Source organism: Penicillium mononematosum (assembly GCF_028829835.1).
Source record: "Penicillium mononematosum strain IBT 11891 chromosome Unknown utg000005l:1.0-9366267.0:1.0-9372171.0, whole genome shotgun sequence".
Classification (NCBI taxonomy): domain Eukaryota; kingdom Fungi; phylum Ascomycota; class Eurotiomycetes; order Eurotiales; family Aspergillaceae; genus Penicillium; species Penicillium mononematosum.
Window position 1 is genome coordinate 2,388,401 of NW_026643275.1, and position 27,412 is coordinate 2,415,812.

General features: G+C 49.4%; 13 protein-coding genes across 13 annotated transcripts; 9 read left to right on the forward strand and 4 right to left on the reverse strand.

The window, feature by feature from the left end:
- Positions 1 to 3,027: 3,027 nt before the first annotated feature.
- Positions 3,028 to 4,402, forward strand: N7519_008978 (LysM peptidoglycan-binding domain-containing protein; the record flags this gene model as incomplete). The annotated part of the gene is made up of 3 exons (XM_057295751.1): positions 3,028 to 3,045; positions 3,120 to 3,289; positions 3,343 to 4,402. 3 exons carry the CDS (start codon positions 3,028 to 3,030, stop codon positions 4,400 to 4,402), a joined length of 1,248 nt encoding a protein of 415 aa, XP_057143633.1.
- A 484-nt stretch (positions 4,403 to 4,886) lies between these two features.
- On the forward strand, positions 4,887 to 5,252 carry N7519_008979 (uncharacterized protein; the record flags this gene model as incomplete). Its single annotated transcript, XM_057295752.1, has 1 exon — positions 4,887 to 5,252. The coding sequence occupies one exon, from the start codon at positions 4,887 to 4,889 to the stop codon at positions 5,250 to 5,252; it is 366 nt and encodes a 121-aa protein (XP_057143634.1).
- A 308-nt stretch (positions 5,253 to 5,560) lies between these two features.
- On the reverse strand, positions 5,561 to 7,415 carry N7519_008980 (uncharacterized protein; the record flags this gene model as incomplete). Its single annotated transcript, XM_057295753.1, has 6 exons — positions 5,561 to 6,016; positions 6,084 to 6,421; positions 6,478 to 6,852; positions 6,901 to 7,097; positions 7,155 to 7,225; positions 7,275 to 7,415. 6 exons carry the CDS (start codon positions 7,413 to 7,415, stop codon positions 5,561 to 5,563), a joined length of 1,578 nt encoding a protein of 525 aa, XP_057143635.1.
- Positions 7,416 to 7,836: 421 nt separating this feature from the next.
- On the forward strand, positions 7,837 to 9,084 carry N7519_008981 (uncharacterized protein; the record flags this gene model as incomplete). The annotated part of the gene is made up of 4 exons (XM_057295754.1): positions 7,837 to 8,052; positions 8,102 to 8,206; positions 8,256 to 8,623; positions 8,673 to 9,084. 4 exons carry the CDS (start codon positions 7,837 to 7,839, stop codon positions 9,082 to 9,084), a joined length of 1,101 nt encoding a protein of 366 aa, XP_057143636.1.
- Positions 9,085 to 9,672: 588 nt separating this feature from the next.
- N7519_008982 (uncharacterized protein) lies at positions 9,673 to 11,040 on the forward strand (the record flags this gene model as incomplete). Its single annotated transcript, XM_057295755.1, has 1 exon — positions 9,673 to 11,040. One exon carries the CDS (start codon positions 9,673 to 9,675, stop codon positions 11,038 to 11,040), a length of 1,368 nt encoding a protein of 455 aa, XP_057143637.1.
- Positions 11,041 to 11,303: 263 nt separating this feature from the next.
- On the forward strand, positions 11,304 to 14,632 carry ams1 (alpha-mannosidase; the record flags this gene model as incomplete). Its single annotated transcript, XM_057295756.1, has 2 exons — positions 11,304 to 13,954; positions 14,005 to 14,632. The coding sequence occupies 2 exons, from the start codon at positions 11,304 to 11,306 to the stop codon at positions 14,630 to 14,632; spliced, it is 3,279 nt and encodes a 1,092-aa protein (XP_057143638.1).
- A 328-nt stretch (positions 14,633 to 14,960) lies between these two features.
- N7519_008984 (chromatin modification-related protein EAF6/MEAF6) lies at positions 14,961 to 15,905 on the reverse strand (the record flags this gene model as incomplete). The annotated part of the gene is made up of 3 exons (XM_057295757.1): positions 14,961 to 15,227; positions 15,321 to 15,545; positions 15,708 to 15,905. 3 exons carry the CDS (start codon positions 15,903 to 15,905, stop codon positions 14,961 to 14,963), a joined length of 690 nt encoding a protein of 229 aa, XP_057143639.1.
- Positions 15,906 to 16,238: 333 nt separating this feature from the next.
- N7519_008985 (low-affinity Cu transporter) lies at positions 16,239 to 17,088 on the forward strand (the record flags this gene model as incomplete). The annotated part of the gene is made up of 4 exons (XM_057295758.1): positions 16,239 to 16,322; positions 16,384 to 16,585; positions 16,737 to 16,914; positions 16,971 to 17,088. 4 exons carry the CDS (start codon positions 16,239 to 16,241, stop codon positions 17,086 to 17,088), a joined length of 582 nt encoding a protein of 193 aa, XP_057143640.1.
- A 198-nt stretch (positions 17,089 to 17,286) lies between these two features.
- On the reverse strand, positions 17,287 to 18,868 carry N7519_008986 (putative F-box and JmjC domain protein; the record flags this gene model as incomplete). Its single annotated transcript, XM_057295759.1, has 2 exons — positions 17,287 to 18,475; positions 18,588 to 18,868. 2 exons carry the CDS (start codon positions 18,866 to 18,868, stop codon positions 17,287 to 17,289), a joined length of 1,470 nt encoding a protein of 489 aa, XP_057143641.1.
- A 514-nt stretch (positions 18,869 to 19,382) lies between these two features.
- Positions 19,383 to 20,913, forward strand: tif1 (putative eukaryotic translation initiation factor 4; the record flags this gene model as incomplete). Its single annotated transcript, XM_057295760.1, has 5 exons — positions 19,383 to 19,416; positions 19,572 to 19,646; positions 19,712 to 19,780; positions 19,841 to 20,199; positions 20,260 to 20,913. The coding sequence occupies 5 exons, from the start codon at positions 19,383 to 19,385 to the stop codon at positions 20,911 to 20,913; spliced, it is 1,191 nt and encodes a 396-aa protein (XP_057143642.1).
- A 1,892-nt stretch (positions 20,914 to 22,805) lies between these two features.
- N7519_008988 (fumarylacetoacetate hydrolase family protein) lies at positions 22,806 to 23,721 on the forward strand (the record flags this gene model as incomplete). Its single annotated transcript, XM_057295761.1, has 3 exons — positions 22,806 to 22,861; positions 22,965 to 23,176; positions 23,294 to 23,721. 3 exons carry the CDS (start codon positions 22,806 to 22,808, stop codon positions 23,719 to 23,721), a joined length of 696 nt encoding a protein of 231 aa, XP_057143643.1.
- Positions 23,722 to 24,037: 316 nt separating this feature from the next.
- Positions 24,038 to 24,473, forward strand: N7519_008989 (uncharacterized protein; the record flags this gene model as incomplete). The annotated part of the gene is made up of 2 exons (XM_057295762.1): positions 24,038 to 24,085; positions 24,201 to 24,473. 2 exons carry the CDS (start codon positions 24,038 to 24,040, stop codon positions 24,471 to 24,473), a joined length of 321 nt encoding a protein of 106 aa, XP_057143644.1.
- A 554-nt stretch (positions 24,474 to 25,027) lies between these two features.
- N7519_008990 (uncharacterized protein) lies at positions 25,028 to 26,237 on the reverse strand (the record flags this gene model as incomplete). Its single annotated transcript, XM_057295763.1, has 3 exons — positions 25,028 to 25,649; positions 25,704 to 25,818; positions 25,994 to 26,237. The coding sequence occupies 3 exons, from the start codon at positions 26,235 to 26,237 to the stop codon at positions 25,028 to 25,030; spliced, it is 981 nt and encodes a 326-aa protein (XP_057143645.1).
- Positions 26,238 to 27,412: the final 1,175 nt, after the last annotated feature.

Sequence of the window (27,412 nt, forward strand, 5' to 3'; positions counted from 1 at the left end):
TTGTACTGCACGGGATTCAATATTAAGTATGGAGTAGACGTTCCACTGTATCGTGATGCAGCAGGTCTTTCTAACGTAAATTCTGACCATTGGACTACATAGCGAACAGGCCGGGATAGACCTGTATATCATGTGCGATGCCGATAAATACTACTCATATCAGCATGAAGTACAAACTCTACGGGCGCGAGCCCTGCGCTACCCGAAGTAGATCGCTATAACCGAAGAGGGCTCAGACTACTGCCTAACAAAGATGGCATACTAATCGATCATTGGACCAAGTGAATTCTAATCTCTACATATGTACTCCGTACGGAGACAATCTCTATAGGTATTTATAATGCCAGGCTTCTCGCTCCTTTCTACGTCGTCCATCGCAGACGGGTGAAAGGGGCTGGATTCTCAGGGGCTGGTTAGTAGAAGGCCGTCCAGGCTGATCGTTATTTGAATCGAGAAAGATGGCTGTAAAGTCTAACAATGTGTAAGTGACGATCCTGGATCTTCAGGAGAGACTACGAGGTACAAGACACCCCTGAGATATATATTCGCTTATATATTGTTTTCGGCTGCGTGTATGGAGTAGTATAGATGGGATTTGTGGACCAAATTGTCCATGGGCAAACTATTGTTGATATTCTGCATATCAATCATGGTCTGCTTTAATCATTTCGGACTAATCCGAGGGCTCTCGACAAGGTTGTTTCACCCGTTTGAGACACAGTTAGACTTCAGGCAACATAGAATCTACCGAAATCCTCATGTCAGGTTTAGAAATATGATGCATATATGGTACTCTGCCCTCAAAACGGTGATTTAGTCACTATTAATAGGCGTTCGGTCAAATGCCTTCTTAGTGCGCGCAAGGGCCCCAACCTTGCTCAGCCTCAATCTCAGCCACAGTCTTTGATTGAAGCCACTATTGTATCATATACTTCCGATGTACGGAGTACCCCGTATCGATTAATCCTTTGATAATATTAGCCCACAATATGACTGTTTTGATATAAACACGTAGCGTATTGGGCAATAAAACGAAAGTGCCAATTAGCTTCTTGTACAACGAGTGACCACGTGGACAGAATAGTCATTGGGATGCAAACATTCCAATTGCTGTCCAACAGCGTCGGATGCCAGCTGTATTCGCCATGTCTTGGCGTTTACATCTTCTACAACGGACTAAGCCAAGAGCTGGCAGCACTCATTTCGGAGATCAGGTGGCTGTTTGTCAATATATCTTAGCCAAATACATTTTTCGGATATAAATTACTAAGGAGTACTTTTTGTGAGTCCGACCAAACAAGTATTGACGGCTTTCTTGCAGGCTATTGCGGGCCCTTTGAGGTTTACATTATCAGCGATGCCTTGGTCAGCGACCCAAGGCATACATTTGGACATGTTAGCAACCACCACTAATAGGAGGGGATTTCAAAGAGATCAATCGTAGTTCCAATCTGAAGGTGCTACAAAGTGATCATAGACCACTGATGGCCGGTGGCCTCATATCCTAGATTCCTGGTTAGGTAGGTCCTCGGTCTGTCGATCACTGTCAAGCTTCTGCACAAGATGTTGCATCGAATTGCATGATCCAGCCTCGGAAGTCCGAAGGTACATTTGCGATGAAGGCTGGGCACCGGAGGCGGTCCATCTGACTAAAATCATTCTTTAATACTTCGTCGATCCATGACTAGCCGAATAGTACGTATGTTGTACTCCTACGGCGGTGTACAACATCAACTTTCCGAGATAAAAGTGAAAGAGATCAAGAAATGAATAACGGTGATCTTCTTTCACCTTCTACTGTGGGTTAGGCAAAGCGGAGAAGGACGCGTTCACAGTTAAAAGAACTTTGTTTTGCCGGTGAGCCTGAGCGTCCCCACTGCTATGAATAACCTTGACTATGACATCGTGTTCGCGTTTAGTGTGACTCGTATATTAATAATTACAGGGTTGGACGTGGCCATTGCAAGCGTAAAAAGGTGAAGCTAATGGGGCCGGAACGCTGTAGCTCGGGTAGAACTATAATGAACGATATAGTGGTCCTAATAAAGCTGGAAGAATCAATTGAGATAATCTATTCCATAATCATTTACTCAGTACAACAAAAATGAAAATGAAAATGAAAATGAAAATGAAAATGAAAATTGGTCTTTGTTCGAGTGAGACCTCCGGAGTAGGAGTGCCTGAGAAAGCAGGCCACAATCAGCCACCAGCGCCTCGGGTATTCCATTTCAATGCAACCCTCCATGTTCCCTCGCCTCTTTGTCTTATTTTGTGGAACAAACGGGGTCCCACATCCTTAGCTCCAAAACAATCTATTTCCCGGTCGAGTTCAACCCCGAATGTGATAAAGTGATAAAGTGCAAGATGCATGAATACCCGTCACATGCAATGAAACCCTGGACCCGAGACGGGTGAATCATCCAGGTACCAGGGGAGAAATCCAGGAACACACAACGCAGAACCAACCGGAACCCAATGTTCAAAGTCTCTTGTCTTTGATCAGCCACCCGGAAGGGCCAGAAGAGGAGGCAAAAAAGGACGAACTCCGCCGGAGTTCCACATGGATGATCCTAGCCTCCCCACATAGGGCCAATCACCAGCCCACGAACGGGGTGATGAACGCCGATGAACGCTATCATTGACTCGAAGGACCAACTAGGTTCGCCCACACTGCTCAATGCCATCTGAAACCGACCAATGGCTCAATAACCAGGCGGCCGGGTCCCCTCTCGGGCGGTGTTTCAGCCCTTACAGGTACTATACCCTCCTGCGCAAGGCCCAGAGCCCGCTATTGGACCACTTTTACAGCCACCTCTGAACGTAATTCGATTCCGCTGCGGGCCTCGACTGATCACTTTACCAAACGAGAAAGGAAGGGCAAAGGGCACACAGCTAGCCGTGAGTACATATACTTTCGTTCCCCGTCTCCTTTTTTCTTTCCCTCGACCGTGCAAGCAGGGCTTCTTCCACAGTTCCTTATCGTTTCTTTGTCGCTTCGATTTCGTCGTCCTCATTCCCTCCATCAGAATGTTCTTTCCTTCATTGGTATGTCTATACTTCGCATGAACCACAGGTCGAGTGCGACATAATCGTGCAACCATCGCTAATTGCACACATAGATCCTGGCTGCTGGCAGCCTGCCTACCCTCATTCAAGCCATTCCTCATGGCGCGAAGCCCCATCACTCTTTGCACCGGCGCGCCGCTGCCACCTATGCTGTCATGGGTGGTACTGGCGAGGTCTCTGACGGATGGCCTTCCATGAGCCAATGGTCGGAGTACGAGACTCTGTGAGTAGATCAACCCGAAAAGAAAAGCAGAGCGTCGAACTAAACATTATTAGCTGGGGTCTCAACCAAATTCTCATTGCCGCATCATGCGACAACTCTGATGACGAAACAAGCGACATTAACACTAGCATCAAGTCGGTCGCCAGCGAAACTGGCGTTGATCCTCGATTCATTCTTGCAGTTGTTATGCAAGAAAGCAAGGGCTGCGTTCGCGTTCACACCACCAACAACGGTGTCCAGAACACTGGTCTCATGCAGAGCCACGCTGGCGAGGGCTCCTGCAACAAGGACGGCAGCAAGACAACACCCTGCCCGTCCTCCATGATTAAGCAAATGATCCAAGACGGCACCGCTGGAACCAGCCAGGGCGACGGTCTCAAGCAGTGCTACGAGGCCCAGTCCGGCGGCGAAGCGGCCAAGTACTACAAGGCCGCACGTACCTACAACTCTGGCTCCATCGACTCGTCCGGCAACCTCGGTCAGGGCATCGCAACCCACTGCTACGCCTCCGACATCGCTAACCGCGTCCGCGGTTGGGCTGGTGACGTGACCGAGTGTGTCGAATCTACCATTGGAACCCTTACTAGCGCCGTGGGATCGGCCCTCGGTAGTGCCGACGACGACTCGAGCAGCTCCTCTTCCTCAACCGCTGCTGAGCAGCCTACGGAGACTGCTGAGCCTGTCGAGAGCTCTTCCTCGGTTGCTGCTGAACCTACCCAGGCCTCCTCCGCTCCTGTCGAAGCCGCCCAGCCAGCCGAGACATCGTCCGCCGCATCTGAGACCACCTCCGTGGCACCTGTCCCCACCTGGACCCCCAACGTGAACGTGCACATGGCCGCGCAGAGCTCAACCCCCACCCCATCCTGGACAACCAAGTCCGCGCCAGCCGCAACAACTGCACCAGCAGTCCCCAGCTCATCCGGAACAGCCCCTCTCTACCCCTATGCCAGCTCGTCATGCCAGAAATACTACACCGTTATGGACGGTGATTTCTGCGAAAAGTTGACCGAAACTGTCGGAATCTCCTTCCCTGATCTCCGCAGTTTGAACCCTGGCCTCAATGAGAAGTGTTCGGATCTGTGGCTCGGATATCAGTACTGTATCAAGGCTTAAGTTCGAGCCTCTGATCTACTTTTGGATTTTTTGCCTTTTACTGATTCCCAGGATCTTTTGGATCTACTTTTTACCTTCTTCCTCTCTTTAAGGCGGTGCCTTCTTTGTACATAGCATGAGCTTGCTCTGCAAAAATTGGCTATGGGTGATGCTGGCACCCGCCCATGGTCTTTTTACGATGAATGACACCAGCGAACTCTTTTTTTTCCACACTTACACTTTCCGTCTTTCTTTGGCCATTGTAGAACATGTGTAGATGCATTTTAGAGACAAAGACAAAGTGGACCCGTTTTTGTCATAGAGAATGCATTCGAAAATTTGACAAAGCTATTGTTCAAATGAAAGACCAGTATTTCTTCTAAATGCCCGTGATCAAAGAACATGGTTAAAATCTCATCACGACTGTCTCTAGTCTTCTATTTAAACAAGCTTTAACCACATATACGTTCAACCAACGGTCAGAGAGTACCAATAAACCCTCAGTATGATGCAACCAGCTATGTTCAGGTATAGGTTCGGGGGTCCGGGTCTTCCCGATTGGGAGATGAGTGACTATGAATGCGTCTACTTTGTGACAGTGCATTTCCACGAGAAACACAGAACGTATTCCAGCAAAAAGCTCATGCAAATTATGATTCGCCGAATTAAAAACGGTGAGGCCGAGGTCAGCCTTAAGCCTCTCCATCGTCACACTCCGCGGTGCATCTCAATGCCGGTCTATGGACCATATGATGCCCCGAGTGCTGTCGTTCTTGCAACCGCTAGAGAAGTTGCACAGACGCGCTTGAATGAGATTCAGCAAGGGTTTGTGGAGATTGACATGGATCTTCTGTTCGGTCGTGAGCATTAGAGATACCCTTCGATTATTTTCGAGTTTGGTTATTTTGGCTTGCAGTCTGTGAATAAAGTCTTTAACTATTCTGATAAGATCTTTCTCTATTGTACATGTGGTAAACGTTTATTGTATACTATCACTCATAGAACGATCCTTCTAGTATAAACCAGTGCCTGTCTGTCGTATAGAAAATCCAACTAACTTGGAAAGTCTCCATCTCCGTTTAATTAACTGCTTAGTTATGATCCATGGCAGATAATATAATGGGTGTCTCATCTATAAGTTCGCATATGGTGTAACGCAAGCAATAAAAGCAAGTCATTTCAACTGAAGTGCTCCCCTTCGACAGCCAGTCGAATAACCTCCTTATTCAATCCCTCCCAGCGCGTCCGTCCCTTGAGAAACCAGTATACAAAGGCAAATAACGTACTGGCACCAAAAATTGGTGCCGCATAGTTCATGTTTTCACCAGTAACCGGTAACGTTGATGGGAATGCCAGCCACACTGTAACCCAGGCAGTATACACCAAAGCGAAGACATTAACCGGAAGTCCCCAAATTCCCATATTCCAGTTTCCAAGAGGCGCTACATGCTTCTGGAACCGATTATGCACCATGCAACTAATTGCAATAAAATATGACATAAAGAGGCCAATGGACCCCAGTGCAACGAACGCCCCAAAGGCAGCACCGTCGGCGATGTTCAAACATGCTAGCATCATGACAATAACTACTGGGAGCCAGACGGCACGAATTGGCACATTGTGCTTGCGGTCAATCTGCTGTTGTCAGCAAATACCTCCTGCGTCGTTCTATATGGCACTGTCTGGCGCAGGTCATACATACATGACTAAACCACTGGGGAAGGGCTCCATCACGAGCCCATGCCCACGTCAATCTCGAGACAGACGCAATACTCGCCAGATTGACCGATAGCGAGATTACGAGTAACCCGCTGACCATCGCAGTGGCGGCTTTCACGGACCCAGTTGCCTGCCGGCAGATCTCGATTATCGGGAAGCTTGATTTCTGCGCTTCCTCCACCGAGCCCATCGTGAAGAGCATACAGACGACCATTGCGTATGCCAGAATACCGTTAGCAACAACAGTATAAAAGATAGATCTCGGAATTGCTTGTTTTGCTCGACGGACTTCTTCACTCATGTGTACTGCGCCGTCAAAGCCTGCGATGCTTAGCTTGCTGTCTTTTACTTCTTCCGCTTATATAGTGTATACGTACCGACAAACCCCCAGACAGGGGTGAGCAGACCTATATTCCATGCGGGGAAGTTTGCCCAGCCCGAGGTGCTTTGGGTGTGTAGAAAGACAAATTCTGGTGTGTGGCGGGGTGCTAGAGCTGCCAATACAACCAGAAACACAATCAACAGACAGATATGTAGAATACCCGCCAGCATTTCAATCCATGGAATCAGCCAAAATGTATACATGTTCATCAATGCCTGGACGATAAGCATGCCGACAATGATGAGGGTGATGTGCCATTGCTTAGGCTCGTATTCTGGGTAGTTTACACTCGCTAGGCCCTGGATCATCGCAGCAGTGGTGTTAGCAACACCAGCGAGTGTGGAAATCCACGCAAACCAAGTCACCCAACCTGCGTAATGTCAGCATTGAGTCAGCAAGTACTCGATTAGTGACATACCCTGCATCCAAGTGATGAACTTCTTTTGATTTGTCGGTGCTAGGTAATGTGTCCAGTGATACTGGGCCCCAGCAATTGGTTGCATTGATGCCATCTCGGCTAGCGAGGCAGATTGTGCCATTGCACCAAGCACCACAATTACTATCCCCCAAGCTAGGGCTTCAGGGCCACCATTTGATAGTACCGTGCTCAAGTTCCTAAATAGTGGCTGTGTTAGTAGTGCTGAAGCACAACAAAGGACAAGACTCTCATACAAGGCCTGAGTCTCCCAGCTCGACAAGTAAGTAAGTGAGAAGAAGAATATTTGGGTGAAATTGAAAAGTCGCTGTATACTGTCTCAGCTCGGCAAGCGGTATCGAGTTAACAAAACGTACCTTAGGCGAAGCCTGCTCCGTGAGTCCATTCCTTTTACGCGGGCTGTCATAGGCATTGGAGACATTTGCATCTTGACCTGGCGCCTCTTTTCCAATGACTACACTTCCCCTCTCCAAAGGGAGCATCTCATGGCGCTCCATTTGTTCTCGGCAGTGCAAAAAAGGCAGTTGATGGTGGGAAGCAAAAAGTTTGACAAGTCCCGAAGGAATACCGGAGAAAGAAAAAGCAAAACTGGCATGGAGGCCATGATTCAAAAAAGCAAGGATCATGCAGAATCCTTGTCTTACGGTGAATTTTCCTTGTCTTGCCTGGATGGGATCGGCGTATGCTGCAGCACCAGTATCCGGCCTGCTTTCGAGGTGGGACCAGAAGATGCATGGTTGTGGAACTTGGGATAAACCGATCAGTCGCAAGCCAAGAATGATCGCGCTCGTGTGTCTTCGGTGGTGTTGAAGATCCAATAAAGAACCCGATATGAGGACAGTCGGACAGTGGTTGTCTCCTCCATATATCATGTAATGTCTCTGCTAATCTACGACATAAACATGATCCTGTTCAATTATGCTCGGGAATCATTCGACTACCATGTCATCCAGCATAACGGTTCTTCTTCCGCCACTCCTGCCTGTCACCGAAAATGATCATGGTGCTTGGGTTATCACTGTGAGCACTATTCTACTTATTATTACTATCCTCGCGACAACAGTGACCGTGATATCTCGCATCCGCGTTTTACGCGGAGTTTCCTGGAGCGATTCTACTTTATTTCTCAGCTGTGTGAGTGCCTTTGCCTTCAATAGTTGTTTTTTCTAATTCGATACACTAGATCATATTCATTCCTCAGACTGTGTGCGTGAATATAGCCAGCTCCAATGGCATTGGCAAGCACCGAGATGCACTGAGTAATGCCTCCTTTGAGAAATACAGCAAGGTAGGAATTCAGGCACCTTCCCCGAAATGCCATATTCTAACATAGTCAGACGCTCTTCGTTAGTCAACTTCTCGCCATTCTCGTCTTGGGGTGTTCCAAGGCCGCCGTTGCACTTCTCGTCCTATCATTGCAACCTTTTGAGAAAACAACGCTCGCATGCAAGATTGTTTTGGGCTTGGTCAGCGCCTGGACCCTAGCCTCACTAGTAGCGCTCGGAAACCAGTGTGATCAGCCGCAACCGTGGAACTCCAGCCCCGAGCGATGTGTAGATCAAGAAGTGTTATATATCGCGCTGGGAGGTGTCCATATGTTATTAGATGTGGTAATTATAGGGCTGCCAGTGACTCTACTACATCAAGTCCAGATATTGCGGTGGAAGCGCCACCAAATCTCTGCCCTATTTGCGATGCGGATCCTGTGAGTGAATCTCTCAAATATAAGTAAATCCCCCTCTAATCCCACGCAGAGTCCTTGCCCTGACTATCGCTGGTCTACGCTCCCTCCGACCACTCTATAACTCCAACCCCATAGATGAAACATGGAATGCCCTCATGCCAGCCATCTGGCTACAATTAATCCTCAGCTCCTCAATTATCTGCACATGCATCCCAACCCTCAAACGGGTACTCGCCGAGCTCCAGACAGGCATGATGGCCGGTGTAGTTTCAGACTTTTTCGAGCAGTCTGTCTCAGGTCACACCAACTCGGGAGATCGATCAGCGTCCAAGTCTGATAATGCCGTTGGACAAGGATCAGGATCAGGGTCGGCGTCCCGCTCCCCAATTCGAAAAGACTCGCTCGACATCGAGCGCGTGGATAGTCAAAAGAGTCTGCGCGAAAATGACAACGTGCGAACGATCAACTATGAGGCCTTTTAAGAAGGGCCCGATTCTTCTAGGGCTTCATCTTCCCATAAGGATGTGAGCGATTCTCCGAGTATATATTCACAAGGCGGAAGTTAAAGCAACTGGCGTTGAAAGATTGAGATTATTCTGTCAAAGTACATCTACTGCTGTAGATATATCAACCTAGGTAGTTATTTAGAGGCTGCGTGATTATATACCCAATTAGATTATGTTGCATCAATTCACACATGTGGATATATAGGTCTTGTTCAGATATATCGGATAATATCTCATTACCCCTGTACAAGGTTGCAGAAGTGGCATGCAGATCAGATATGGCTCCAGTATTTGGTGCAATATCGCACTGCCCTCTCCGTTTGGCCGATGGTGCTGTCAATAGGCGGCCTGGTTCTGTGAAAAAGAAATGGATAAACAGAGAATGTATCTAAATTCTAGCTTTGGAACTTTTACACTAGGAGTTAATCAAATCGAATTGATTTCTGATTCATAGTGAGCCATGTTGACTCATGAGGTGGGGGCAAATGTGGGCTATATATATCCACTCGACAGGAACAGAAGAGGCCAAAACTGTTCTTTTACCTATTTCCTATCTTGTAAACGATGACAGACATTCTCGACATACTAGGTCAAACTCCGAGCCTGTACAAACTGTACACACAAATATGTTCCATTTACCGCGTACCCGATTCATCTTCTCATGACGGCATCATCGATACTTTAACAAACGGACTTGACCGATTGGCAACAAATTTCCCATGGCTTACTGGCCAGGTTGTCAACGAAGGCGCAGGGGATGGTAATACAGGCGTCTTCAAAATAGTTCCCCTCGAGAAAATCCAGCTCGTGGTGAAAGACCTACGACATGACCCCTCTGCACCGACAATCGATGGGCTTCGCCAGGCCAAGTACCCTTTCACCATGCTCGACGAGAACACCATTGCTCCTTGCACGACACTAAACCTACCGAGTAATTTGCCAAGTATCACGGCCGAGTCAGCACTGGTTTTTTGTGTCCAGGCGAATTTCATCGAGGGCGGCTTGATGCTCACGCTGGTCGCTCAACATAATGTCATGGACATGACTGGCCAAGACTTCATCATCAGATTATTGTCCAAGGCTTGCCACAATGAACCTTTCACAAGCGACGAACTTGCAATCGGTAACATGGATCGGAGTCATCTCATTCCACTACTGGATGATTCGTACACCCCGGGCCCTGAACTCGCTCGCCAGTTTGTGAAACCCCCGCCAAGCGTCAAAGATGTCTCGGATCCTGTTACACCTCCAAAATCTACATGGGCTTACATTGAATTCTCCGCGGCACAGCTTGGCTCCCTCAAAGCGCTCGCGACGAATACTTTGCCTGCCTCTACAGACTTTATCTCGACGGACGATGCTGTCAGCGCTTTTATCTGGAAATCCATCGCCCGCGCCCGGGATTCTCGTCTAGAAGCGACTTCTGAGTCGATGCTTACACGCGCAGTTGACATGAGGCAGCGCTTCGGTATTCCCCAGGGCTATCCGGGTCTCATGCAAACTTTGACATACAACACCAACACTATCCAGAAATTATCCGAGGAGCCTTTGGGAATCGTTGCCGCCGAGCTTCGGTCCCAGCTCGACCCGAAGAAGAATGATCTTGTATTCAACACCCGTGCCCTCGCTACAGTTCTCAGCCGCTCGGCTGACAGGACCAAGGCGTCTTTTACTGCCACGGTCAATGTTTCATCGGATTTCATGCTTAGTTCGTGGTCGAGGATTAGCTCTTATGATCTCGATTTCAATCTAGGATTGGGAAAACCCGAAGCCGTGCGGAGACCACAGTTTACTCCCGTCGAGGGTTTGGGATATTTGATGCCTCGATCGGCTGCGGGTGAGATGGCTGTTGGCATCTGTCTGAGAGATGAAGACTGGGAACGGTTAAAGGTAGATGAGGAGTTTACGAAGTATGCCAAGTATATTGGATAATAGTATATATAAGAAACGATGTGGATAAATATCACACTCTACAGTATGTGCGTGGATACAGAGTTGAGGGTCAACCGTCGATCGTCTCCGCATTCCGTGTCTCCGCATTTGGGAGTCTCCTTCCTTCATCTCTCTCACCTTCATCTCTCTCTCACTTTCTGCTCTTTTACTCGATCCTTGATACTCCTCGTACGATTGCTTAGGTTTGTTTTCAATCATATTATCACCTCAGTTACTATTTCTCCTTATCTAAAGCCTTCATCATGGGTGGGGAAGCTCCCTTTCGCCCCGCTCCTCCCGCTTTACCCCAGTTAGCTGAACATCCGGTCGGCCAACGTATCAAGAAGATCTACACCGATCGACTGAGGCAGTTCACATCAAACGGCCAGTATGAAGGCCAAAATCTCGTCTCAAAGTACCACGAAGCCACAAATTCGGACGAAGATCATGTCAAGCTCTCTGTTTACTCGGTCCCGGACCTGCAGCGACCGACCTTCAAAGAGGCGACCTCTCAGGAATTCAAGCCAACTCACATAGGCGCCTCTTTCGGCCCCAGTTGGTCAACACATTGGTTCCGGGTTCATCTTACCGTGCCCGACAACATGCTCCAACGGGAGCATCTGGAGTTCCACTGGGATGCCAACAACGAAGGTCTAATCTGGACAGAGGATGGTCACCCGCTGCAGGGCTTGACTGGTGGCGGAGAACGGACCGAGTTTATTCTCCCTAAAGCCTGGTGCGATGGGAAGGAGCATACCTTCTATATTGAAATGGCCTGCAATGGCATGTTTGGCAATGCTCCTGGTGGCGATTCCATTCAGCCACCGAATCCCAATAAGTACTTCACGCTCAGCACAGCGCGAATCACCGCGGTAAATCTAGCTGCTCGGGCACTTTACTATGATTTCTGGATCATTGGAGATGCCGCCCGGGAATTCCCAGGTGACTCATGGGAGGCGCATGAAGCCAATGTGGTGGCCAATTCCATGATGGATGCCTTCATTGCCGGCAATGGAAGCAATGAATCTATCCATAAGGCACGGAAGATTGCTAGGAAGTACCTCGGCAACAAAGTGGATTCGTCCGATGTTTACGACACAGATACGCAGCCAATAGTCTATGCTATTGGCCATTGCCACATTGATACTTGCTGGCTATGGCCTTGGGCTGAGACTAAGCGAAAGGTAGCACGGTCATGGTCTAACCAATGCGACCTGATGGAACGGTACCCCGAGCACCGTTTTGCTTGTTCTCAGGCTCAACAGTTCAAATGGCTTAAGCAGTACTACCCATCCGTCTTTGATCGCGTGAAGCGCTGGGTAAAGAAGGGCAACTTCCAACCCATTGGTGGGAGCTGGGTCGAGCACGATACCAACATGCCAAGTGGAGAGTCGCTGGTCAGACAGTTTTTGTATGGACAGCGATTCTTCGAGGCAAACTTCGGTAAACGAAGCACAACTTTTTGGTTGCCAGATACCTTCGGCTACTCTACCCAGATCCCTCAGATATGCCGCCTGGCTGGGATGAGCCGCTTCTTTACTCAGAAGCTCAGCTGGAACAACATCAATAATTTCCCTCACACTACTTTCCAGTGGGTTGCACTTGATGGCAGCCAAGTCCTGTGCCATATGGCTCCTTCCGAGACCTACACGGCCGAAGCACATTTCGGTGATGTCAAGCGCAGTGTCACTCAGCACAAGTCGCTAGATACGGACAAGACATCGCTACTCGTATTTGGAAAAGGCGACGGGGGTGGTGGCCCGACATTCGAGCACCTCGAAAAGCTGCGACGCTGCCGTGGTCTCAGCGACCAGGTCGGCTCATTACCCCGAGTAATAATGGGTCAGTCAGTGGATGACTTCTTTGCAAATTTGGAGGCCAAGGCTGCCTCTGGCACTGATTTTGCTACCTGGTATGGCGAGCTTTACTTTGAGTTGCACCGTGGAACATACACCACTCAAGCAAATAACAAGCGCAATAACCGCAAGTCCGAGTTCCTGCTGCGTGAGATCGAGCTTCTTGCAACCCTCGCCACCATCAATGCTTCCGATGACGGATATCGGTATCCCAAGAAGGAGATTGACGAGATGTGGGAAGGAACCCTCCTTTGCCAGTTCCATGATTGCTTGCCGGGTAGCTCCATTGAGATGTGCTATGACGACTCAGACAAATTGTATGCCGAAATCTTCGAGACGGGGACCAAGCTGCGGAAGAATGCCCTCGAGGCTTTGGGAGTCACTGGCAATGTCACCAATGCAAACTTCATGGCCCTCAATACCTTGCCATGGCCCCGTTCAGAAGTCGTTGCAGTTCCTCCAGCATTGTCCGCATACAATGGATACAAATACGCCGTGGCTGATGGTACAGCTGGGGTGATGCAAGTGCAGCCGGCTGACTTCAACACAACCACTTCGGTGACCGTGACCGAGGTCAAAGCAGGTGTCTTCCGCCTGGAGAACGCTAAGCTCAGGGTTGATGTCCAGGACGGGGTTATCACATCCTTGTACGATGTGGAAGCCGATAGAGAGATCGTCGCAAAGAATCGCAAGGCTGGGCAGCTGGTTATCTTCGACGACAAGCCTCTTTACTGGCAAGCATGGGATGTCGAGGTGTTCCATCTTGAGTCAAGAAAGGAGTTGCCCGGGGGTAAGACGAGCATTGTAGAGAATGACCCTCACCGGGTGAGCGTCATGACTGAGACGCAGATCAGCGACAAGAGCTGGATCAAAACCACAATCAGCCTGTCGGCATCCACATCTGATGAGCCCTCATACGTGGAAATGGAAAGCGAGGTGGAATGGCAAGAGACGATGAAATTCCTCAAGGTCGAGTTCCCCGTTGACATCACCAACACCGAGGCATCGTACGAGACCCAGTATGGCATCGTTAGACGCCCAACCCATTATAACACAAGGTATGCACCGACCGTCCACATACTTCACAACTATACTAATTACTCTGCAGTTGGGACATGGCCAAATTCGAAGTCTGCTGTCACAAATGGGCCGACCTCTCTGAGAACGGCTACGGAGTCTCCATCCTAAACGACTCTAAATACGGCTTCGCGACATGCGGTAACCTGATGCGCCTTTCGCTGCTCCGTGCCCCCAAGGCACCAGATGCCCATGCTGACATGGGCCGCCACCACATCCGCTACGCAATCCTTCCCCACGCTGGTGCTCTTGATGCCCGAACGATCCGAGCGGGCTTCAATTTCAATAGCCCACTCATCGTTGAAAAGGCCGGCCCTAAAGCATCTGCTTCCAATGCCCTGTTTGAATCTCTGTCTATAAAGGGCGCCCCATCTTTGATCCTGGACGTTGTCAAGCGCGGCGAAGATGATGCAGATGTTTCGTGGGATGGTACTCCTACCCGTCCTGGAAAGAGTGTTATTCTGCGTGTCTATGAATCGCTTGGTGGTAAGGCTCGTGGTACTATCGAGACTACACTGCCTGTGAAGAATGCCTTCAAGTGCAATATTCTTGAGGATAATGAGAATGATGGACTGGATATTGAGACTCAAGATGGTCGCTCCGCGATCAAGATTGAGTTGAGGGCGTTTGAGGTCGCTACGTACCGACTGCAGCTATGATCGTAACGGGAGTGGCGGGCTTTACCCAAGCACATGGAATATCGACACCCATCGTATGTACTTAGCTCGCGTCGCATTCATTAGGAAGCAATGAAACAAATGATGTATCCAACAAACGCTGTAGTCTGTTCTGTATAAGTTCGTGATTTACGTGATATCGCATCGTAGGTGTAATAAGACAGAAATCCCATTCCCGTTTCCCGCGCCTGCAACACGACTCCTCCCAGGAGCCATGCGAAAAGACAAACCAACCAACTCCGAACTCGAGAAAAAGCCAAGCAGATGCAAGACGGGCGCAGAACATAAAGAAGACTGAATCTCTCAAGGCTCAATCTCTCCCATAGCTGATCTTCAACCGCTTAACAGAAGGCTTGTCCTCATCGGAGAAATCATCAGTCTGATTCTTGCCCTTCGTATTCTTCGACCCGCCAGTCGCCTTCTTCTTGTTTTTTGACGAACCACTCGAGCTCTTCATCCCACTACCAGAAACAGACAGCGGGTCAATCTTCATAGACATGCCGTTTCCGCCAGTCGTAGACGTCGGCGTTGCGGCGTGGGAAGGCGTTGTTTGTGCAGACGAGGGACCTGGCGAATCCTGCAGACACAACAATAACCGTCAGTTCCCAATTCAAACCAAAAACACCATACTCAGCTTCCACGAGCACTTCCTGTTCGGGTGTTTACATACCAGCATGTAACTCGCCGAACTCCGCGAGAAAACTCGATCCGAATCCGTCACCTGCGCCTTTCGCCTCCCGGCCATGCTACCGCCCAGACCCAGTCCCGCGGCGCCGAGACTCGATCCGTTCGCAGAGCCTTTGATGTAATTGTCGAAGCCCTTGATGATATTTCCAGCGGTGGTTTCTTCCAGGTATGATTGTTCGAAGCGGAAGATTTGGTCTTCGAGTTGAGCCTGGGGAAAGGTGTTAGCAACATATCAGGGTAGAACGATTTACGCATCCAAGGACACCATAATGCGATTGCGAGATTGGAGAACATCCGCGCAGCGAGAGAACAAGTTTGCAGAGGTAACAACGTCCAATTCCTGGGGACGAGAACGCGAGACTGCACTCACCATGCTCTTATCCATTAATCGCTTTTTCTGTAGTGTATCCCTCAGCTCGCGGCGCAGTTTCTCGTAGTATGGTAGTCCGCGACTTGCGGCATTCTGGTCTACAGGCGCATTCGGGGTCCCTGCTGTTGCGCCGGCTGTGGGCGCCGCAGCTCCGGTCGTCGCGGGCGCGGGTGTTGGAGCCGGCGCTGTGTCTGCCATTTTTGGTGGAGTCAAACACAATGGAAAGTATATTTGTTTTATGTCGAAGGGACGTATTGCATGCGCAGAGTGGGCGGAATGGAGCTGAGATTGGGAAGTTGTGTCAGTGCGTAGTCAATGACCGCGTTTGGGTTCGGGAGAGTTATAGCTGGAGATCTTTGGAGGTCTTATCGATGTTTGTCTTGTTTGCATTCCCCTCTCTTGATTGTGAGATCAGGTGCTTTGTTTGTTGTCCCTCCTCGTGCCACCTGCAATCTTACGAGTATATTGTCGTCTGCTTATATTTTGAGACGGAAGAGGTCTCTTGTTACTATTCATTTACTACTATTCAATATGGACCACTCGATGCATATGGGCATGGGTCATGGTGATATGGGCCATGGTGATATGGATATGGGTGGGAAATGCAATATGAATGTGAGATATAGCCTTCGCTTTCACTTTGATCTCATGCTAATCTCGAATATTTGAATCGTAGATGCTGTTTACCTGGTCCTCCGAGAACTTGTGCATTATCTTCCGCAGCTGGCGTATCACCGGTCCCTTCTCCTTCCTCGTGTCCCTCATCGCTATCGTTATCCTTACTGCGGGCTACGAGGGAGTACGATCAGCGACTCGGAAATACGAGTCTGCCCATGCACAGCGGTTAAGCGTGTTGAACACGTCTGCCACTACTGGGGGTAAGTGATTTGCTCTTTCCGTCGGTCAAGGTACAATGTCAAGGACACTACATTCCCAATAGTACCTGCTATGTTTTCGTTTGATATTGGAGTCATGATAGGGAGATGGTATTCTCAGCAAGCTTCTTATTGATGTCTTGGCTCTCTGCAGACGCTGAGACCGCCGACCCTATCATTGCCAACGGCCTGGCGGATGCAACCCGTAACACTCACCACGAAAGCTCACCACTACTTGCAGGAAGGGAGAACAGAGCGGCATTGGCACGCAAGGGCAAGCTTGCCCTGGCGGCTCTGTATGCCGTCCAGGTGTTCTATAGCTTCTTCATCATGTAAGTGTCTCCTAGCGACCTCTGGCCTCGATTTAGCCCGCTGATTTGGTGGTTAGGCTTCTCTTCATGACGTATAATGGGCAGGTCATGATTGCGGTTGCAGTGGGCGCATTCGTTGGGTACTTGGTTTTCTCCGAAGGGACGCCAGCCACAAAGACGATCGCGTGTCATTGAAGGTTGGAATCCGGGGCGTTGACGAATTTGCAGACTTAGTGGGAGGCGTAGTATAATGACCAGTATGTCAAATTTAGACTGGTTGCGGATTGGAATTGATGGGTTTGGAAGCCCTTTCCGGCGGAGAGTGGTCCTGGCTTGTGGTGGCAACCTCATGTTTTCGTGGTTCCATCGGTCTCTCCATAATGCAGTTATAGTTCATGGAACTTCCACATCACTATCATCGCCAAATCCAAAACTGAATCCACCTCCTTCGGTGTCTTGCCCAGGGGTGTCCTCTGTTTTCCCATGGACAATATCCTCCCACTTGCGCTTCTTGCCTTCGCTCTTCTTCTGCAGTTCATTCCAAGCGTGCTCCAACAAGTCGGGATATGCCTCGCGCATACCGCTCATAAACCGTTCACATGGATTAGCCACGTTCTTCCGGAACCCAGACACCTGGTCCGGCTTGTTAGACAAGAAATCCAAGGCAGCGCCGAGATGACCTCGAGGAACAAAGTTCTGCGTAATAGCGATCGACGGTTCCAGGTTCACGACCAAATGCCACCATCCAGATGGAACGTGTAGAATCTCACCCTCGCCGCAGATCCCTTCCACACAGCCCGGAGCCCGGCGTGCCTCGGCATGGAATCCCAGTAGCCATTCTGCAATACTGAGTGGCGAAGTAACCTCGCTCTGGTCATCCGACACAAATACACCTGGAGGCGGGGGCTGTTTCGTGCCAGATGGGAACATAATCCAATATTTGGGACCGCGTAGCACGGCGTTCCATGCGCTGGTGGCATTGGGATCTTTGTGGAACTTGCTGCCGGATCGCTCGGGTCCGATAATCAACCACTGATGATCAGGGCGGTCGTCACCGAGCACGGAGAAGAAGTCTTCGGCGAAGCATGCTGGGGGCCAGTATGATGCGTCGGGAGTGGTTTCTGGAGATCCGACGGACAGTCCCATCTTGGAGACGAAGGAGCGGTCGAAGAGGTACAGTGGGCTCTCGTCGGAGTTGTCTGCCATGTAGTCGCCGTAAGTGCGCATGGCCCAGTCCACGGCTTCGGCGCGGAACTTGGTCTTCCCGTATCGGGCGAGTAGTGACCCGACGGTCCAGTTCTTGTATGCTGGCCAGGCCTTGACAGGTTCGGTCAAGATGAACGGTCGGTCGGTCCAATTTGCTTGGAATTCCTCTGGTGACAGGTCTGGAAATCGTGCGATCTGGTTCCGCGCCGGGATCTTGGAGACATATGGGTCGAGTGAAATGTGTGCGCAGTTGAATGGCCGGTATAGAGCATCGGAGAATAGCTGAGAACAGTCCACCATGGGCACCTTAGAGGCGGGGATATTGAGATATGTTGACCGCCATGTTCCTCGCCATGTGAAATCTTCTCTTGGGTCACTGCAACCAGGTTTAGTATGGATATCATTTGTAGTCATTTGGACATTATTATATTATGGATAAGTGTAGGGCTCAGGACCAAAACATGATTTGGATCTACATAATTCCTTACCGAACAAACAGCGCCTTCCACAGTTCTTCAGCCCGGGTAAATGCATAGAAGGCCTTGCATGTCCGCCCGATGCTCAACAGACTTGGCCCGTCGAAGCCCTCCAACAACAACAAGATTAGTTCATCTGGCAGGTGCTGAAAAGTCCCTATAGCACTTCGAAGACTCCATGTAGCCAATAAAGCATTCCCACTTGGTTTGACGCCTAATGGGTGGGAGGGAATGGCCTCCCTTATAATCTCTGCATCGTGTGGATGACTCGGCAACGATGTGATGTCAGGCATGATCTGAGGCTTAGGGCTTCAAAGATTGGTTAGTGGCGACCCCAACTGAAAGGTAGTTCACCAAGTCAATGGGAACAAGAGAAAGTGAATTGATAGAATGAATGACAGTGAATAGAGCAACAATATCCACGAAACCAATTCCCAAAAAATTTAAATATAATGCATCAGATGGGTTTCAAGTCCATCTCGCCCACTTTGAACTCGCTTGGGCTTGGCCACACTCCCAACCGGGAAAGCGGTGGGATAATGCCCCGTAAAAAAAAAAAGCGTAGCAAATGGCGCCGCAGTTGTGGCCATTCGATTTTTTCGCTTTTCTTCTCTTTTCTCCTCCCACCCCATTTGTGAATTTCACATCCCACTTTGCAACCTTTCCTAGTATCCTATAAAAAGACTCTTTACATAAAGAGTCTCAGGTACTAGAAGTCAACTTTCTCACAGCGACCTACACAAGTTCGCTAAATCTACCCCACCACATCGATCACTGCCTGTGATCCTTTCTATCAAAACCGCAAATATGGCTGACAAGGGTCTTGAGGATCTCGCCGAGGGTATGTACTAAACCCCTATTACTTTCGATTAAAAACTCATTCCTTTACTTTGCTTTCGTTGGAAATCGCAACCGCGATCGCATTTAATATCGGGTGGCGTCAGATATAGAAGGCGTTGTGAAGATGGAGGCTAATATTTCATTTTTCATTAACAGGGCAGATCGAGTCTAACTACGATGAGGTCACCGACTCCTTCGACTCTATGGACTTGAAGCCCGAGCTGCTTCGCGGTAAGTCCCCCCTTCGTCTTATCAGGTGGGGTTGAAAAAAAAAATTACTGACGGTGGGATTCCAGGTGTCTACGCTTACGGTTTCGAGCGCCCCTCCGCTATCCAGCAGCGTGCCATCATGCCCATCATCAAGGGTGAGTTTTGTTCCATTTCGAGTCCGCTTTTTGAAATTTGCGCCTAACCTCTGAGGTCAGGCAACGATGTTATCGCCCAGGCTCAGTCCGGTACCGGTAAGACCGCTACCTTCTCCATCTCCGCCCTGCAGAAGATCGACCCCGAGGTCAAGGCCTGCCAGGCTCTGATCCTTGCTCCCACCCGTGAGTTGGCTCAGCAGATCCAGAAGGTCGTTGTTGCCATCGGTGACTTCATGTCCCTCGACTGCCACGCCTGTATCGGTGGTACCAACGTCCGTGAGGACATGAACGCCCTCCGTGCCGGTCCCCAGGTCGTTGTCGGTACCCCCGGCCGTGTCCACGACATGATCCAGCGCCGTGTCCTGTCCACCACCGCCATGAAGCTCTTCATCCTCGACGAGGCTGATGAGATGCTGTCCGTAAGTTACTGTAATTGATATCCATCTATATCAACCGATTCTAACTCTTCTTTTTTTTAGCGTGGTTTCACCGAGCAGATTTACGACATCTTCCAGCTGCTTCCCCAGTCTACCCAGGTTACCCTGCTCTCCGCCACCATGCCCCAGGATGTCCTCGAGGTCACCACCAAGTTCATGCGCGACCCCGTCCGTATCCTTGTCAAGAAGCAGGAACTTACCCTTGAGGGTATTAAGCAGTTCTACATTGCTGTTGAGAAGGAGGAGTGGAAGCTCGACACCCTCTCCGATCTCTACGAGACCGTCACCATTACTCAAGCTGTCATCTTCTGCAACACCCGCCGAAAGGTCGACTGGCTCACCGACAAGCTCACTGCCCGTGATTTCACCGTCTCCGCCATGCACGGTGACATGGAGCAGGGCCAGCGTGATGTTATCATGAAGGAGTTCCGTTCCGGTTCTTCCCGTGTCCTGATCGCCACTGACCTTCTGGCCCGTGGTATCGATGTCCAGCAGGTTTCCCTGGTCATCAACTATGATCTCCCCGCCAACCGTGAGAACTACATTCACCGTATCGGTCGTGGTGGTCGTTTCGGTCGTAAGGGTGTTGCCATTAACTTCGTCACCGCCGACGATGTTCGCATGCTCCGCGAGATCGAGCAATTCTACTCCACCCAGGTTGAGGAGATGCCCATGAACGTGGCTGACCTCATCTAAACACCCTAACTCTTGACGTCTTGATGCGGTTTACGATCGCAGAATCTGCGTTAAAAGTGGCTTTCTGCGTTTCCGCCTGCATTGTGCCGGGTGAGTGAACGGGGCTATGCTTCCGCATATTGAGTCGACAAGTCGACGCCCCGGGAGTTTTCCTGGCCCTTGCTATGGTTCCTATGTCTTGCACTAACGGAGATGAGACATGTTTGCGTTCACCTCTTGCTGCTCCGTTTTCTCTTATTTCTTTTTTATGCATTTCCCTCTGCTTTCCCCTTGTCTGTATCTAGCTCGCTCTTGTTGGTTAAGGATGCTGCCTCTTCTCGTACTTAATCAATAGACCGGGCCAAAATGTGACTTGTTCCTCAGGGCGTCGTCCTTGAAATGATATTTAACTTCGTATTCTGTTCATTGAATAGATGTACCTAGTTTGACCTTCAATCTCTCCCAATCTGTTCGATAACTGTCCAAATTAAGTTGGTATTATTCTTTACTCTGGCAGGTGTGGCAAGGCTAGAGTGGCACACAAGCAATTAGGGTCCCTATGACAGCTGCCGAGCCTCCACAGCTGTTGAGCCTCCGTCTTGAAGCCTGGGGATTTGTAAATCCCTTTAACCCAGACCTTCATCGCGATTTGGAGAATGAAGCCCTAGTTTCTGAGCCTCCTCAAACTCATATACTCCCGTAAAACAGAACTATCCCCTTGGGAACTCTCCCCTTCGCCACGACCAAGAACCGCATCCAACCTTGCCAAAAAGAAAGAGGTCGTCATCTAGGCCTTGTGCGGAATAACCAGCTCGCTAGTCTCAGGCTCATATATCTTGTTGGGAAAACCTCTTTCATCGAAGCTCGCATGGCTTAGTGGTAAAGCGCATGACTAGTAATCATGAGATCCTCGGTTCGACTCCGAGTGTGAGCATTTTTGTTCCTTTTGCACTCCAGGTCTATATTCCTGGATTATCTTTTTTGCACTCACAGTGTTTACAATTAATTGTACATTGAATTCCATATTCATAATACCGGGGTGTCTGTCTTTAGGAGGCGCCGGCAATTTCCTCATGGTTTCTAGGACCCGGTATACCTTCGAGGCTGTTTCACTTTTTGCCACATGTGCCATGCCCATCCAGATGAAGTCACCACCTTAAATGGACAAGGCCTGTCTACCTACACCCTAAACCTTCCAATGCTAAAGCACCGAGGAATTTATGAATAGTTTCGAGCCTCCTAGGTACAGTTGGTGAGGTATTAGCCGACTAACTGGTCCCCTTAGGCTACGCGTTAGAACAAGATAGAAGGAAAAAAATAAAAGAAAAACAAATCGACTCTAGTTTCAAGCATTTTCAGTGCCTTGACCGACTGTGTTTCTGTCACTTTTTTTGTCTTCAATGTTCTATTGATATCGAATTGCTCGGAGCATGTTCCGACGCTCGGGCGAGCAAGCCGAAGGTGACTTGATAGGAAAACTGTTGGTACATCAATTCCCGAATAAAAAAAGAGGTAAATTGGCCGACTAGTAATATTCGGACTTCTCGTGCGAATAGTAAGCCATTGACTTCGAAATCAGAAGTATACAGTTCCTTGATCAAACCGAACATAATATATACCGCAAGCCATACATATATGTAGTAGTGGTGGAGACTGGCTCTAAATAATTACCATTGGATTTATCTAGTATCAAACAGGTCCATGGATAGACACGTATCTTCTTCTATATCTTCCTAATTCATGTTAGTTAAAGAGGTGGATAAAGATACAAGCGGCGCAGAAAGCCATGACCGTTCTGGAGTTCTCCGCATCTTTCGGAGAACACCCGACCCTCCGACCCTTCGACCCTCCCCCACGACATCTTTCCTCAATTCCTCTTCTTTCTCAATCGCATAGCTTCAATTCCCTCCAAAATGGCTTCCATCCGCGCCAACTGCCGCAAGATTATGTGCATCGGCCGTAACTATGCGTGAGTCTCTGTCTCCCCGCGCCTTGTTCCCTCGGGACTTCCGACAGAGGCGTCGCTTTCTCTCTCCCTCGGCCACAATTGCTAACTGCATGGATTGACCCAGCGATCACATTACCGAGCTCAACAACACAGCCCCGAAGCAGCCCTTCTTCTTCCTCAAGCCCCCATCATCCATCCTCCTCCCCGGCTCGGGTCCCGTCCTCCGCCCCAAGGGCGTCAGCCTACACTACGAGGTCGAACTGGGTCTGGTGATCGGCAAGACGCTGCGCGATCTCGATCCCAACGATGAGAAGGCCGCACTGGACGCGATAAATAGTGAGTAGAACATGCAATCCGAATCCGAGGCATACCGCATTGTCACAGTACAGCGGTGGGCCAAGGACAAGGCGCAAGCAGGATGTCGCTAATAAACAAACCCATTGCGGTAAACAGGCTACGTCCTCGCCATTGATATGACAGCCCGCAACGTACAAGACGAGGCAAAGAAGAAGGGCCTCCCCTGGTCCATCGCCAAGGGCTTCGATACCTTCCTCCCCATCTCGCAGCAGATCGCCAAGTCGCGCATCCCGAACCCGCACGATGCATTCCTGCGCCTGCGTGTTGGACAGACTGAGCGTCAGGCTGACTCGACTAGTCTGATGCTGTACCGCATTCCGCAGCAGCTGGCGCAAATCTCGCGCGTGATGACGCTGGAGGAGGGTGATATTGTCCTTACGGGTACGCCTAAGGGTGTTGGACAGGTTAAGGCGGGTGATGTTATGAGGGCGTCGATTGAGGTTGATGGGAAGGAGATTGAGGAGGGGCGCATTGATGTTGAGGTGCAGGACCGTGAGGGGCGGTATGAGTTTAAGGAGACTTGATTTGTCTTTTGATTGTATATTTTGACTATAAAGAATAGAAGTATATATGGTGAAATGATCATTTGGCATCCGAACCAGTGGCATTCTTCTATGATCTACTGTACTGAGAATACATTCAAGAGACGATAAACAAATGCAGGACATGTATTATTTGAAAAATCCGAGCATCTATACCCCAATATCTACCGGGACTGTGAATAGGGAAGTCTGTAAAAGCCGTGTTCCCCGCCAAGACATTGCAATGTTTGGCTCTGACTTCCACCAAAAGCTTCACTCAACTTAAACATCACTACACTACCTAGGTAGATCCATCAACATGCAAGTCGCAGAGATCCTCTCGGACATAAATTCTCTCCGCGTCTGTGTAAGTATCACGCTTCCAGAAGACTGCCCCACTACGATAAACGCGCCCAAGCCGCGTCTTTGGACAAGGACAGTACCCCACCAGACGATATGACCATGCTAACAACATGACACAGGGCCATAGCGAGGCCCTGGCACTGGTGAATGTGCACAAAAACCTCAGCGCGGATTCAACCGAGTCTGGTGGCGCATTGGAAGATAAGAGCCCGGCAGACGACAAGGCTGATCTTCGTCGTGCAAAGGAACTAGTTGAACTGCACTATGAGGTGAAAGCGAGACATGTCGACGGAACTGTTGATGAAGAGCTGAGTAAAGCTCGGAAAAGATGTCCAGCGCGTTTTGGCAGAGTTGTCAACTGTCTGATTCACTCGCTGGGACCTTTCTTTTGAATATGGACACAGGCGTTGAGGATCGCGGTTACTTTTTTTTTTTTTACTCCCTTCATTCACGATTTATGTGACCGAGTGCATGGATTTTGGTTGACTAGTTTGGCCGAAATATCTTATCGGATTCCTGTCGACTTGGTCTTTACATATGTCATTCTCCCAATGCACGCCACACACCTGGGCCCTCGGAAAGGAAACCGTGAAGCCTATGACTCAATGAATTTACTGCATCTACAAACACTTCAATCCCTTCTGGGCGTACTGTACGATCTGATCATGAGCAACTACGCGTCCTTCCGTCGTCTTGCACAAATCTCCAATGGCCCTGGCCCGCTTCTGAATCCCTTTATCCTTTAGTACACGAAGCAGAGCCAAAGATAGCTCCAATCCGTTTATTTTCGGTGCTACATTGCGACTCCCGTGCAGGCCAATGCCTAACCACTCTACTCGGACCGGACAATCGTATGTGTCAAACCACTGGGGCAGAATGACCTGCGGAACACCAGCCCTGGCAAGAGCCATCAGCACCTTACATCGATGTGTGACCCAAGGAAAACTTACTTGCACGCCTCGAAGAATGAGTTTGCTCCTCCATGGTGGGCATATGCAACTATATTACCACCTTCCAAAACAGATATAATCTCTGGCTTGATCCATGGAAAGGTCCTCACTTTATCAGACTTGACAAGAGGCTCGAGAATATTCTTGACAGTCGGTGAGCTTTCCCAGTCATAAGCGAGCTTCCACAAGACCTGCATATTAGGAAACTCGCGCAAAACAGCCTGGATGGCCACCGTCATCTCCATTGCATCGTTTTCCGGAGCTTGAACGTGTGACCCAAGACATATCAGAATCGTTGGCTCCTTCAACCATGAATCCAGTGTCGGATCGCTATCTGCAAGTGACGAATATGTGCGGAGTATCGGACCGCAGCTGACCACATTATCCGGGACGTATAACGGAAAATCCATCTCTCGGAATGCAGGCGAGAGATGCAGATGGTCTTCGCAGTAAGGCGCGACGTGTGGAAAAGCCGTCCGGATACCAGCTTTCTTCCGAATATCCAGAAGACGGCGCATGGGTTTGCCCAAGTGAACGATAAACACGAAACAAAATACCATGTATATATTTGCAAGGATCAGTCTCCATGGCAGGGGATACGGATATCCCGAACCGGTACTGAATATGGAAAGTCAGCGACAACCTCGAACTCACGCGGGATGAATTTCTCACATCGGGTATTTCCACAACATGCCAGCTTTGGGCTGGACGGTTGCGACCACATCTTTCAAAGTCACAGGCCAGAGGATCACGATTCGCGCGTCAGTACTACGAGCGGCATCCAGTCCTGAGATGCAATATTGGATCCGCGACCACGACGACGGGACGGATATCTTTCAAGATCTCCAAACAGCTTTGGTAGGATTGTATATATTCGTCAGGCGTCCAGCCCAGGACGCAGTTGTTCAATATGTTACATGCCTCGCGCGTTCCGGCAAGTCCTGGTGGATGACATATCGTACCCGATTTTGTACGTGCCACGATCTCGGCCACTGACAGGCCTGCAATTGGATGGAAATGGATAACCTGGTCGTACTCTGCTTTGTCATTTATTGCTTGCACGCGAGTCGATAATTGCTTGAAGGAGGCGATGTGGACTTCGAACTCGCCGCGGTGTAGAAATTCCTCGGCCACTGCGAGTGCGACGTTGGACTGTCCGTGTTCTGGGCTCGTGAGGAAGAGGATGTTCTGTTTTGTAGGTGACATGATGTTCTATTTTCCGTCCAGGATTTCCTTGTGTCTAAATCAAATAGGTTGTTCCTGGTCGCGGATTTTATTTAAGTGTCCGAACACGCTTCCCACCATTATATGATTGCGTTGTCGCATTCCACGAATACTAGCCGATGTATGGTTACTCAGGATGAGTGAAGTGAACAAAAGGAGGTATTAATGCCCTGGGCTCTTTGATTTTGATTTGAAAGACAAGGTAGTAGCCGATTGTCATAAAGGCCCGGATTCAATCGTTAAGAATATAAAACTGGCCTGTGTACCATTAGCCGTGCTTAAAGTTGTGATAATATATACTCCTATAGTAACGGGAACATGCAGCTCGGATAAATAAGAGAAAATGAATGAATTAACGGCCTATATTTAGTTTTCGACCCAAGTATCCAAGCTTTCGCAAGCAGCCAAAAGCAACACCCAAGCCGACCAAGCTCAGTAAGAACAAGAACCAGAATGCAGTCCGATATCCGATCATCCATATCTCGGGAGATTTGAGCAAGGAAGTCCTCTGGTTGGGGGTTTGCTGTAGCTGTGTGCTGACATCATTTGAAATAAGTGCAGTCAGTGCCATGCCGACAGAGGCTCCAATCAGTGCCACTGTGCATAGCACTCCCATTGCAAGCCCTTGAGTCTCCGGAGGGAAAGACCCAGCGACTATCATTGTGGCAATTGGGATGACTGAATTTGATGCCACCGAGTTTAATAAAACGGCAGGCATTGCACATTTCCAGTAAGGCCAAACTGGGTTTAATATAGCCATCAAGAGTGGGGAGAGACTAGAGAGGGCTATCGCAATGACGAGGATTTGGCTTGCGTCAACGCGGGATAGGAAATGTCCGGTGAGCCTACTACTCAGCGCGCTGGCAATTGGGAATGCTAGATATTGCCATGATGATTGTATAACCGAGAGGGCTTGTGCTCTTTGGAATACGAAGATCATAAGCTGCGAAGTAGAGTGAGAAGACGCGTAGACGAAGAAAATAACCAGCCCAATGGAAAGAAAATGGCGGTTTGTCCAAAGAGAATTTTGGATGCGCTGTGTTGTGTCTCTTTCACAGCAATCCTGCCAGAATAGGAAAGCAACCAGGAGGATCCAACCAAGAGCAAGAGGAACGAAGAGGCCCGATTTGCCAATATTTGCCACGTTGTTTGTGATG